The sequence below is a fragment of the Cicer arietinum genome, chromosome 5 (assembly GCF_000331145.2).
Source record: "Cicer arietinum cultivar CDC Frontier isolate Library 1 chromosome 5, Cicar.CDCFrontier_v2.0, whole genome shotgun sequence".
NCBI lineage: Eukaryota > Viridiplantae > Streptophyta > Magnoliopsida > Fabales > Fabaceae > Cicer > Cicer arietinum.
Genome location: NC_021164.2, coordinates 40,015,648 through 40,028,628, shown reverse-complemented (window position 1 = coordinate 40,028,628; position 12,981 = coordinate 40,015,648). Strand labels below are relative to the sequence as shown.

The window sequence follows — 12,981 nt, the reverse complement described above, 5'->3', positions numbered from 1 at the left end:
ATTCCTGCTCTTTGTTTAGCTATTTTGTAATGCTCAAGTTAACTTCTTACCTTTTCCGTTTCCTTGATTGCAGTTACTGCAACTCTCTTAAATTTTATAAGGTTGTTTCGCAAAGCACATGAAGAGAATATCAAACATGCAGAGTTAGAGAAGAAGAAAGCTGAAAAAGAGGCTGAAATGGAGAAGAGTAAAGGCAGTAACTTGCCAAAGAAGAGTGGAAAAGATAATGAAGAAGAAAGCTGAGGAAGAGGCTGAAATGGAGAAGGCTAAGGGCATTGACTTGACAAGGAAGAGTGCAGAAGAGATAATTGAAGATTGGGTTGTTGTACACTCCTTTGCACCGACATCATTCTCCACCGAAGAGCAGAGATCTACCCGCCAGTATTAAGGGGACAACTGCTTTCGAGATTGAATTAAGTAGCCTCCCTTTCCAAAGATGACGGTGTGACAATTAGCCTCTCGAGGTCATTTAATGAGGCAGAATTGCCCATTCTTGCCACATGCTGAGCTTTGTACATACAAAAGGCTTCGGGGTTGATTCTTTGATGGCATGTTGCGGTATAATTCACAGCAAAATATTCTGGAAAGGCCAAATATAAACCCAGCATGATCCGCCTGCTGAGATTGCTCGCGAATCTATCTGCATCTAATGCATGCTATGAAGATGATGGAACTGATCCTTCAATTTAAGAAGAAGTTTGAAGTCGAACATGTCTTCTATTGCAATAGAACTGGCTTTGGCTTTCATCATTCATCGCCAGATTTTTTTTGGCACCAGAGCACATGCTTTTCGATTGTAAAGCACTGGAGTCCAACAGTAGTACCATATAACCTTGTACAAAGTTCTAACCCTCTTCTTTAGGATCCAATTCTTTCACATGTAACATAGAAATTAGTTTCTCTTTTTCCTTTTTAATAGAGATTTTTGTAGGATAGCTCCAAAGCAAATTTTGTACAGTTATCAGGTTAAGAAAAGAATTAGGAATCAGGTCTCTGTAGTGTAGCTATAAGTGAACAACAGGTTGAGTTAGAAATCGTAGCTTACATTTATCTTGTGAAATGCAATACACGATGGTGAAGTGTAAAAGCTTCATGTTTCATTCTCTTTTCTCAAGTCTAGCAAATGAAATGTAGCACCCTGGACTCTGTGTACACATTTTAGTTGTAGAAAGATACATTGCAGATTCAAACGTGTAGTGTAGTTATTTAATGGTTCTATCTTGTAGGTACCTCACTTGTTACATCTTTATTTTCATCTGTTGAAATATTTTCAATTCTAAATTGTTTGCAGTCATTGAACATTATTTCTTAAAGTTATTATTGTTATTTATTGTTTGCTTGAGTTATATAGTACCAAAGACTACCAGATTTATCTTTCAAGTGAGGTCTTATCCTTATTGTTATGTCGAACAAGATTGCCTCATATTTGAGGATACCTATGGATTTTATTTTTCATAAAAAAAATGAGTTCCATGGTATATAGACTAGAGTCCCCACATCATGAAATACTTATAGCTACACTGCCATCAATTGATTTTGACACTAATTATTACATGCATTTTGAAAGGGAATTGAGAGTCTTGAGCTAATGAAAATTGAACTTATAACTCATTGGGGTCCACATAGCAAAGTATTTTCTTTTTTTAGCCTGAAAACTAACAGTAAACCACTTTGCCTGTAGTTTGTCTTTGGCAGGACTGACAAATAAATTATGCTGGCATTGAGTAACTCTTAAATTTGTTCAACAGGAACGTTAACAATCAGATATAGTAAATTATGTATTAGCTCTTATGTATGGAGAAACCTTGTGTGTTTAATAAGTTCTCTGAAGGGGATTAGTAACTGCTAAACGATGATTGATACTTTGTATTTATAACATGACTAAAAAAACAAGTGTGTTGAGAGCAATGAATATTAGCAGAAGTCTTTGTATTATTCACACAGTATAAGATTACCGATAAATTTACAAGTAACAAGGAAAAATAAATAAAGAAGAAAAGTTTCATGAATTTAAAAAGAAAACATTAAAAATTTAATGGTGAACTAATCTCCAGCTTCTTGTTCTTGCACAGAGCTGAATTAGAAACCTTTACGCCTTCAATAGTCATTCGATATGGTTCTGAGAAACAAACATGAATGAATTTTTCAATCACCTGCTTTAATAGCTTTTAGCTCTTTCTCTTTTGATAAACATAAGAAAAGCCATATATATATGTTAATCAAGGTAGTTCTTGGAAATTATTGTCTCCCAAGTAACCATAATTGTCCTCTTCTATGAATTCAATCCTCAAAAAATGTTTGTCTTCCTTATCAACCAATGATCCTCCAATTTTGCAGCTTTTGTAAAACATGTAACTCACAATAGTGTCAATGATGATGAAAATCGAGTACAAGTAGGCAATGAAAATACCCTCCAAACCTAAGAAAAACCACGATGACTTTCCACCAATATTGTGATACCCTCTTACGACGCGGAATTGAAACAAGGCCTCAATGGCAGCCAAACTTACATTGATAGGCAATGCCAAGAACAGAGCCGTTGATGTCCTTCCCCTCAGAAGAACGCACGCTTTCAAAATCGCCATGTAACCTCCATGTCCATCCATACCCGATAGTGTTAGTGCCATGTTCGATATCACAAGTGCATTTGCAAGGATCACTGAGAAGAAAACTGCAGCCGCGGCTGTTACAAAAAGAGTGAGACTTGGAGATGAGTTTCCTAGCCCTTCAGCGAAACTAAAGACGAGAAAAAGGAAACAAAAAGTTGATGCATTTGCTGATAGAAGGAAGAAAGTGTTGTAGATATAGGTTTGAAAGAGTGGCTTGTAATGATAGGATATTATATCAACAAATGAAGGTTGCAAATTTTCTTTGTGGTTATTCATTTTCATTGCTTGAATTATGAATGATTTTGTAATGAGGAAAAAGGTGAGAGTGAAAGGCAGGGTGAAAATTGAGGAAGTGATAGTTTGAGAAACTTTAAGGTTGAGAAGAGTAAAAATTTGTGATGAAGAAGGAAAACCAGCAGCATCAAATAGAATCTTAAGGTGATTGTATATTTGAGGATAGAGTGATGAAGAAAAAGGGACTAATGCTTGTGAGAGGAGTATTGATGCTGAGAAAGGAAAGGCAAGAAAAACTATTGTTGTTGTGAAATAATGATAGTTTTGAAGAAAACTATGAACTGATCTTCTGAGAATTTTGTATGAGAGTTCCATTGGAAATATTGGTCTTTTTTGTTTTTGCTTTTTGATTCAATTAGAGAGAAGAGGAGAAGGTGATGAATTGAGGAGTTTCGGAATTTCTCAATTCTCACAAAAATGTTATGGTTTTTTATTTTGGAAAGGGTAGGTTGGTGAGTTTAAAGGAGTTGATGTTTCTAAGAAATGGATAGGCCAACTAAAATAAACCAACTACTTGCCAAGGTGGGGAGTTGTTTAACCTTTTAGACTATACTTTTTTATTATTTTTGTTACATAATATAATTTTGAGGATTTGTAGATTTTTTTTTTCCGAGAAAATAGGTTTTTTCTCTTGTTATGTGAATTAACACCAACTTCAGTTATTTTTTTTATCAACCAACTTAGTTTTTTTAGGATAACCAACTTTTTTTTTTTTTGGTTTAATTATGATAACCAACTTTAATTTTATTTGTTTGGATTTATGAAATTATATTTCAGTATAAGCTGTTTTATTTAAAGTACATGTGTTTATTTTAGATTTTGTGTCCAATAAAAATGATTTTAAGTGGGTGGAATTGATTTTTATGAGAGCAAAACATTCAAGCTTTTTTTAGAAGAAGAAGATCGCCTATCAATGGGTGAGCATGCACAATCAGCATCTGGATAACTAACTATTTTAGTATTTCCTCTATTTTGATAAATTATACATTTTCCTGGAGCACCTTTAATGTATTTCAAGATTTGTATCACATCATCCTAGTGTTCTTGGCAATGAGAGTTTAAGAATTGGCTTACCACACTGACTGCAAAAGAAATGTCCGAACGGATGACTAGTTTAATTTACCAACCAATCTGAAAATGGCTCACCCTGATTAAGTAGAAGTTTGACATTTGGATTCATAGGATTATCAACCGGCTCGGCATTTAATAAACATGTCTCTTCTAGAATATCCATTGCATATTTCCTTTGTAAAATTATTAAATCGTCCTTAGATTAGGCTACCTCAATACCCAAGAAGTAGCGGAGTTTGCCAAGACCTTTAGTTTGAAACTGGTGAGATAGATGTTATTTCAACTGGAGTATTTCTTGTTGATCACTACTAGTTATGACAATATCATCTACATAGACAGTCAAGTAAATGCACCATTGAGTTGAGTGGCAATAAAAAAGAAAATGATTAGTTTCACTTCGAATCATACCAAATTATTGTACTATTGTGCTAAATTTGCCAAACCAAGCTCGATGAGACTATTTTAAGGCTATAAAAAGACTTGTGAAGTCGACAAACCATGGTAGAGGACTCCCTCTAAGCAACAAACTGCGATGGTTGCTCCATAAACATTTCTTCTTCAAGGTCACCATGCAAAAATGCATTATTAATTTCAAGTTGGTGCAGAGACCAATGTCTGATTGTTGCAATAGAGATGAGTAGTCTAAGAGAGGCCATCTTAACCACATGTAAGAAAATATCTGTCACGACCCAAAAATTTAATGCCGTGACCGATGCATAAGCTATACTCCTAGCCTGGCAAGCCTATCAATTAACTTAACAATTAAACAACTAAATCGCTCTTTAACCGTTTAAAAATATATATATGTTTTTTCTCGAAATTTCGACAGAGTATCCTTTGTAACTTCAACGTTCCCAAATTTTGTAAAATCCCTGTTCAGCTTTCAATCCAGTCATAATTCAGATAACATAATCAAATTTGCTTAATACACTTCTAAAAAAAAAAAAACTAAATAGACTTTCTAGACTCCAAAATAGCTGCAATTACATAGATTCAACAAATGTTACAAAAATGGTCCTCGATCAAAGAGGCCTACCAAAAAAGAAGTTTGTTGAGACTTGAATCAAATAATAGATTCCTACTCGGCTGCTTGCGAATCTGAAAGAAATAAGCAACATAAAGGGGTAAGTCACAAAGACTTAGTGAGTAGATAACAACCACCATCAATTAGAAGGGAAACACAAAAGGCACGAATAACTGTTTAATCGTTTGACAGAAATATTAAAAATCCAGTGAATAACGAAACGAAATCAAAATGAACAACCTTAAAATCATTATAAAAATCAAACAAGTAACAATACAAATTTTTAGAAGCAAGAGGCGGCTTTATCTCATTGATAGCCCTTTCCTCCTAAGGGTGGCCTTTCCCTTAGGGGCGGCTCCATCTAACGGATGGCCCTTTCCTCTTAATCCCGCAACACATCGTCACGTATCAATTAGGGAGTTTACATCGCGTTGATAGCCCTCTCCTCCTACGGATGACATTTCTCATAGCGGCAGCTCCATCTAACGGGTAACTCTCCCTAATCAACACGAGGTAACTAGGTGCACCTAACGCAGTTAACGATTTAATAAAATACTTTAATATAGAAAACAACAAAATAATAATAATAGCATTATAAAAATATATGACGATGATCGTCGTCAACTCACAGCTATGGAGAATCGTTTAAGTTTGCTCTTCAACAACTCTCAGAGTAGTCGGCAAGGTCTCAGTTGACAAATCTGAAGTATCAAAATATTTCCAAGACTTTAGAGAAATTTATTCTAAAGTTTAACTACCTCTAGGAAACCATCAACATCATTTAAATATACTCTAAGCACAAAATAATATTTTTACTCAAATCTACATTTTTCTATGAATTCATACTAGGATTAAAGTTGTGCATTTACCTCAATGAGTCTCAATAAACCACTCTCAAGAGATAGGTACCCTTTCCTTCCTTAGAACACAAACCCTAACCCCAAAAATCCCAACCAAAAGAATTTGTAGGAGTTTGAGAAATTAAGCTTGTGGGGATGTTAAATCTCTTTTAAGGATTGAGGGTTTGAGTAATAGAATGAGAAGAAGCAATGAGAAGAGAAGGAGAAGAAAGAAAGAAGAAAACAACAAAAAAATGGAGGAGGGGGAGGGGGAATGCTTCCTGCCGAGAGGAAGAGAGAGAGAGGAAATGGAAAAATAAATTTGAAAAAGAATGAGATGAGGTGGCAAGGGTTTTGTTTTTATTTAATAATAATAATTATTATTATTATTATTTTTTTTTTACACGGGCGTAACAATATCACTATAATCAAGGACAAAATTTGAGTATACCCTTTGGCCACCAAACAAGCTTTAAAGCGACCGATCTTACCATAAGAACCAAATTTCACCGTTTCAAGTCAACGACATCCTACTAATGACTTTCCAGATGGTAAAGGAACCCATTCCCTAGTACTAGTACTCTAAAGTGCACACATGGCGAGTCGTGACTTCAAACACAAGAAACCTGCAAAACAAATTATCAAAGATAATTTCATCAGTAGTAAGAATTCTCTGAAAACAATTGATGGTGAAGAAGCTGCTTTTATAACTCCTGGTTCTGTTCATGTGAAAAGTTCATGTTGTGGCCTCATCATCCAAAACGAGGAAGACAAACTAAATTCATTTAGAAAAGTGATGAATTCAAATGGAGCCATAGAACTGAAATCAGCACAGTGTGGGAAGATTCAAATGGAAGAACATAAAAATTAAAGTCAAATTGATGAGAAGGAAGAGGAAGGAATTCTTCTCTCATTAAATGGTTTCGATGACATGACAAATGCATCATCAAACTCATTGGTTAAGGATACAAATTCCAAATCAATGAAGAAAGAACATAGATCAATGAAGGAAGAAACTAAAAATATTTCAATAGATAGTTTGAAAACATTGCCAGGTAGCTGAAATCTGAGATTCTGCCTGTTGTTGAAATGTGTTGTTAGCTGTGTGGTGATTTATCTATTAAATTGATTAATCCCATCTTGACATATTCATTTTATAAATATTCCCGATACTAACTAAAATTGATGCTAATTGTGTTTGGTTCTGATGGAAGGAAATGCTGTTGTTGCTTCTTCCTCTTGTTAATTCTTCATTGGTGAAAAATCTCCTCAAGTTCGGGTGAGGATACCACTGCTTGTCCCATTTGCCAGGCTACTCCAATTTGTCAGCACAGGTACATCTCATGACATCTACTTTTTGTTGTTATGAGCTTTTCACTGGCTATCACTTTGATAATTTCAAATAACTTGTAGATATTTAATGTTTGTTGTAGACCACAACTATATGTATATATGCTTAAAATAAATTGTTTGTCAATGTTCTCATTAATGGCCTTCAGCTAAGCAATGCTTTACAAATTTCCCTTTCAAAGAGTTATTTTTAAAAGATTATCTAGTTATAACTTAGGTTGCACATCAAACATAAACAATACTTATCTTTTATAACTTAATGACCAACCATGCAATCCCATGAGATCAAGCTCAAACAATATTAGAAGTGATTTGATGTCATGAATGAAAGGGAGAAGGTAACGACATGATAGATGCACATTGTATTAGAGACTTGACAACAATCAAGTTAATGCACCAATACGACAACCACCTTAATCAAGTTGGGAAACAAAATCCGTGGTTATAGCAAAGCATATGGAGGCGAAAATTGATATTAGCAATCATGTTATTGCATAAGTTTTGCTGGAAATTCATTACAATTAATATTACCACTTTGATGAATATGTGTGTGAGAAAGAGATCTCACTGAGATTCACCAATGTTTTAAGACGTTGGATTTTTTTTGTGGACACAACCCTATATTGGGTTTTAGTTTTTCAAATGGCTAAATTACATCTGTGGTCCCTTAACTTAATTTCAGGTAACGTTTTAGTCCTTTATCTTTTTTTTTTTCGATTTAATCCTTTATTCCTAAAAATATCAAATAAAGTATGAAAATATGAGTTTATTTGAAGATTTGCGTTACGAATTTGATGAAATTTGTATTATATTGAAGAATATAATTAATTTTATGAGTTTTGATTGATTTTTTTTTTTTTTTGAATTTTTGTATAAAAAAGGATATCATTGTTGAAATTTTAAAACATAAAATATCAAATCGTCACTTAAAATTAAAATAAAGGACCAAGTCGGAAAAAAAAAATAAAGGACTAAAACGTTACCTGAAATTAAGTTAAAGGACCACGAATGTAATTTAGCCTTTTCAAATAGTAATTGTCCAACAAAATGTTTTGTAAATACTTAAATTTAAGTGCATCAACTTAAAATCATCCATCCCAAGGCAAAATGAGATATGTTTGGTTCAACATGAGAGACATTTTGATGGACAAGAGTAGAAAAACCATATAGAAATATGTTAGGTTTGAAAGAAAATAAATTTTAAATAATTTATAAAGTTATTTTGGTAATCTCTTTTGCTATCTAAATCTCCCAAAATAGAGGGTTAGTAAAAAAGAGATAGATGAGTGCTAAAAATACCTCTCTTTACAACATTTACTTTTTAGTTGGGTGAAATCTATATGGATTTCACCATTTTATACAAGGCTCGTGGTGTAAAGATAGTGTTCCTAACACTTCTTAAAGAGGTACAAGAGGAATTCTTCTCTCTCCCCTCTTAAAAACTAAACCAAACAAATTATTTATATTCTTTTTCCTCTCCTCCAAATCATTCCAACCTAATATAGTTATTTATAGTTAAATTATATTTTTGTCTCTATAAAATAACAATCATTTAAGTTTAGTATATATAATTTCGCTTTTTACCACGAATGTCACTTTTGTTTATAATTACGAACTTATTCATATTTGTCTATAAAAAAAAGTGATATTGTATTTTTAAAATTAGTTTATGATGCTTATGTTTTGTCGATTGAACAAATGAAAATTAATTTTTATCAGTTGTCACATAACCTTTTAAAATGACGTTGCATAATTTGAATAATTTTTTAAAATATTTAAGAGCTAGCCATATATTGCATTTTCAATATGTACTTGGGGCAAGTCGTACACTTGTATTTAATGCTTAATACATGGGTTTAGATTGCTCCAAACAGCACAATGCGTTTAGTTTGGTATTGAGTAGGTAAGAGTAATGGTAAATCTAGGTGCTGATTGTTGGCTGCTGTATCCATAACTTGTTGCTTCCTAAATGCATTACTTACTAGTGAAGAGTTATGACTCATGAGTCACTATAAGCTATGTGCCATTCCGATTACTTCTTGTTTTCCATTATTTATTAAGGCTTAGGAGTACTTCACATCACACCAGAAGTAGGTTAGGTGATTAATCAAAGATTTTGCATTTCAATTTTTTATATTAAATAAGTAAAAATTAATATTGAAAGAACATAGGTTAAATAGACTTTTACATGTGGATGTTTCAGTAGACCACATTCACATGTGCACTATTGTAGATCAGTGTTTAAAAATCATTTGTAATTTGAACAACGATCGATAATACTCTTTAGAATTATAAGTTAACAGTTTCATCTAATCTTTATGTTTGACACAATTAATTGATTGATGTTAGTTTGATTAGTAAAAAAATGAATATGTCAATCTAAACTTAACTCATCTAATCAAGGTCAATCTGACTATCATATCAATCGTTAAGACTATGAGAATCATTAATTTATACTTTTAACAAGTGTAATAAATTATCGTTAGAGTTTCGAGTGACTATTAAACATTGATGCACGATTGACCCTTATCAAAATTGATAGGAGGTCCACCAATAGAATTTATAGTCTTGTACATACAAAATTCATTGATTGTTGAAAAATAATAAACTAACAAGTTAAGTATCATTTTAATCTTTACTTTATATTTCAGAGTTTTGGATTGAAAAAAAAGGTTTGAGATAGAGAGAGGAGATGAGATTTTGGATAAAAAATGAAAGATTAAATGGAATGAAAGACTTTGGGAGGAAAAAAGACTTTCAAGTATTTATTTTTCTTCTTAATACTAATTCTCACTAATTTGAGAAACTAAAAATTTGTATTTGAGGAAAAACTTTCAAGGATTTAAATAAATTATTCAAATCATCTCTAAATTACAATATTCTAAAAATTAAAAATATAATAATTACAAAATTTTTTTAATCATTTTTTAAATAATCACTCACTTTGATAAAGTGGAAGATTTTTATCTATTTTCCTCTTTCTCCCTCTTCCAAGAGTCCTTCCCTTCCCTCCCTTACAAACACCCAAACATAACTAGAGTATCTTAATATATCAAACTTAATACACGTCTCTAATTTTTTTTGTTAATTTATTTAAACAAATTAATTAATATTATAATGACCATTAAAGTAGAGATTAATAAATGTGACATATTGATAATATAAAATATTTTATACATTTAGTGGATGCATATTAAACTTTTAAATTAATTAAAGAAAGACATATACCTATTTGACATATTCAATTATTGGCCGAGGTATTTAAAGACCGAAATTACTCTTTACTCATAAATTAGCAAGTGAAGTCATACACAACTTAATTAGTGAATTTACACATGCAACTCCTCCAACTCGATCAATCGAAGGGAGAACACTATTACAGAACCCATAAAAGAAAAACCTCAAACTCAAACATAGATGATAAGTGGAAAAAGAAAATCTAGAAATTAAAAAAAAAATGAATGCTGATAATCATTGTGATCAGAAAATATCAAGAATTTCCAATATAGAATTATTGCAAAGTGGACAATTCCCTCTACTCACCCAAATCTCTCTTGAACACATCCTGCAAAACGTGTGTCCACACGGTATAAACGCTGCACCTTTATGCCTCACCATACACACGCAGCAATTCTGTTCCACCGGAACATTCCCTTCTTCCACTCGTTTCTGATAATATTCATCGTCCACGTCATCACCATCATCGACATCACTGCTTCGATCCAAATCAACTTCCATTTCCTCCAACAAATCCATCAGCGATATGCTACCCTGTGCCGTCTCCGAATTGGCAACTCCACCGGCAAGCAATTCCGGCAGATCCGAATTTCCAGGATCTTCCCCAACGGCGTCGGACTCGTCCGAGTTACGACGCTTTAGACGAAGTAACTCTTTAAACGCTTTCCACGATTTTCGATCCTTCGTGTTATTGTTGTTGTTAACAACGTTGTTTGGTTCGTGTTCTTGTATAATGTCTAAGAGTGTTTGGTTTAGGGTTTTCTGGTTGGTTAAAACGGCGTCGTTGAGGATTAAACTTGCAAGTGAACTTCGATTGTTGGTTGTGTTACCCGATTTCATTTGATCGTAAAGCGTTATTCTCCGGCGACCCTCCATTTGAGTTTGTTACATTTGTTTTTGGGAATTTTAAGAATGAGAATGTTTATTGTTTGTTTATAATAATGAGATTCGGAGATATAGGCAAATAAGTAGTGAGATTCGGAATCCTTCGTAGATAGGCATGCAATCCGGATATGCACTCAAAAGAATTATCAATTCGGATTATCTAGTTAATTTACGTTATTAGATTTAATATTAATTAGTTAATATTTTAGTTATTTTTAGTTGTATGAATTAGTTATTTTATATTAAATTTTTATGATTATTTTATATTTAGTTAGTTGTGTTGAGACAAAATCTCTCTCAAATGGTTTTAATGATAACAAAATTAATTAAAATATTGTGCTTGAGGTTAATAAGGCCTCACGAGCTGGTGAAACTACAGTTCTGCATCCTCGCTGATTTGAATTACTTTTATTCATTAAATAAAGACATAATAATATTAAAGAATGAATTATTTGATTCATTCAACAAATGCAAAATAGTATTAAAGAATGAATTGTTTGATTCATTCAACAAAGGCTAAATACTATTAAAGAATGAATAAAGAAAAGCTTTTGAAGAAAATGAGCAAGAAAGGCAAAAGAAAGGTACGAGGAAGAATTACACTAGCATGTGCCTATAGTCAACATCTTGAAAAGCATCCCAACGCTTTATGAAAGCAACCCATCATGTCATAAGCAAATGCTACATGTAGACCAAAAAAGATCACTCTTGTGTGATTTAAAAATATTATAAAGTCAATCTTCAAAAAGGCAACAACAAACAAGTTCAAAATAAATTGCTCACATGTCTTAAGGCAAGGAAAGAGAAAAGGACTTCACACGTGAAACCTTTACAAAGTCTTGAAGAAAAGGAATGAAAAAGACATCACATGTACTTACAAGCATTAAATGAAGGAAAGAGAAAAAGTTCACATGTGAAGCTTTATCAAGGCATTGAAGAAAGGAGAACAAAAATGACTTCAAACATTAAAGAAAGGAAAGAGAAAAGGACAGCACATGCCCCAAGTACCCAGAAAATCTGCTACCTCGTACTTGAACATGGAATGCATCTATCCAATGAGTTGAACGGCATTTTCGTAATTATGAAGAAAAACTTTGGCATTTCTAAAATGGATTTTCCAACGGTCATGAAAAGCTTGGCATATGAAATGAACATCACAAGATCTCTATAAATTGCAGCAAGCTGATCTTCATCAAACACACAACACATTGCATTAAAAAGATCAAAGATCTTAAAGCTTTTAAGAAGCAACATCCATTATATCTTCATACTTTCTACAATCCTACATTAGATCTTTGTTAATCTTTTGAGAAAGTATTTAGAATCAATCACTCTCTTATCACATTGTAATTTCCACGTGAGATACACTTGGAAATATTTGAAATCTGATTGTAAGCTTGGTGAAGCTTAAGAATACACAAGTTGTAATCATCCTCTATCTGAGGTTGATCTGTTTGAACATTAGTGAAATCTCACAAGGGTGTGAGGACTAGACGTAGCCATCTTTGGGTGAACCAGTATAAAAATAGTGTGTGTCAATCTTATATTTCCCTTTCACTCTTTACCTCAGTTCAAATCTAAAGGTTTTGAAAAACCCATCATCGGGCTTGCTATCCTTTGCAAGAGGATAGTGTTCAAAACGTTTGAAAATTATTTTCAAACCGCAAAATCC

At 32.8% G+C, this 12,981-nt stretch overlaps 3 protein-coding genes and 1 long non-coding RNA gene across 5 annotated transcripts in view; 1 reads left to right on the top strand and 3 right to left on the bottom strand.

Moving 5' to 3' along the window:
• The window catches only part of LOC101505448 (formin-like protein 20), a 34,049-nt gene extending 32,819 nt beyond the window's left edge, over positions 1–1,230 (top strand). For both annotated transcript variants that reach the window (XM_027335013.2, XM_012715490.3), the window contains one exon: positions 74–1,230. In XM_027335013.2, coding sequence (XP_027190814.1) covers positions 74–243 — 170 coding nt within the window. In that variant the 3' untranslated portion in view covers positions 244–1,230. The remainder of the gene's footprint in view (positions 1–73) is intronic.
• Positions 1,231–1,914: 684 nt separating this feature from the next.
• On the bottom strand, positions 1,915–3,379 carry LOC101505783 (uncharacterized). The gene has a single exon (XM_004499461.4). It carries the CDS (start codon positions 3,216–3,218, stop codon positions 2,220–2,222), a length of 999 nt encoding a protein of 332 aa, XP_004499518.1. The 5' UTR covers positions 3,219–3,379; the 3' UTR covers positions 1,915–2,219.
• A 1,431-nt stretch (positions 3,380–4,810) lies between these two features.
• LOC113786519 (uncharacterized) lies at positions 4,811–6,162 on the bottom strand. Its single transcript, XR_003472727.2, has 2 exons — positions 5,868–6,162; positions 4,811–5,072 (listed from the first exon to the last, which is right to left on the bottom strand). It is a non-coding gene; the product is annotated as an uncharacterized lncRNA (long non-coding RNA).
• Positions 6,163–10,447: 4,285 nt separating this feature from the next.
• Positions 10,448–11,441, bottom strand: LOC101506094 (uncharacterized). The gene has a single exon (XM_004499462.4). It carries the CDS (start codon positions 11,298–11,300, stop codon positions 10,668–10,670), a length of 633 nt encoding a protein of 210 aa, XP_004499519.1. The 5' UTR covers positions 11,301–11,441; the 3' UTR covers positions 10,448–10,667.
• Between the last annotated feature and the right edge of the window lie 1,540 nt (positions 11,442–12,981).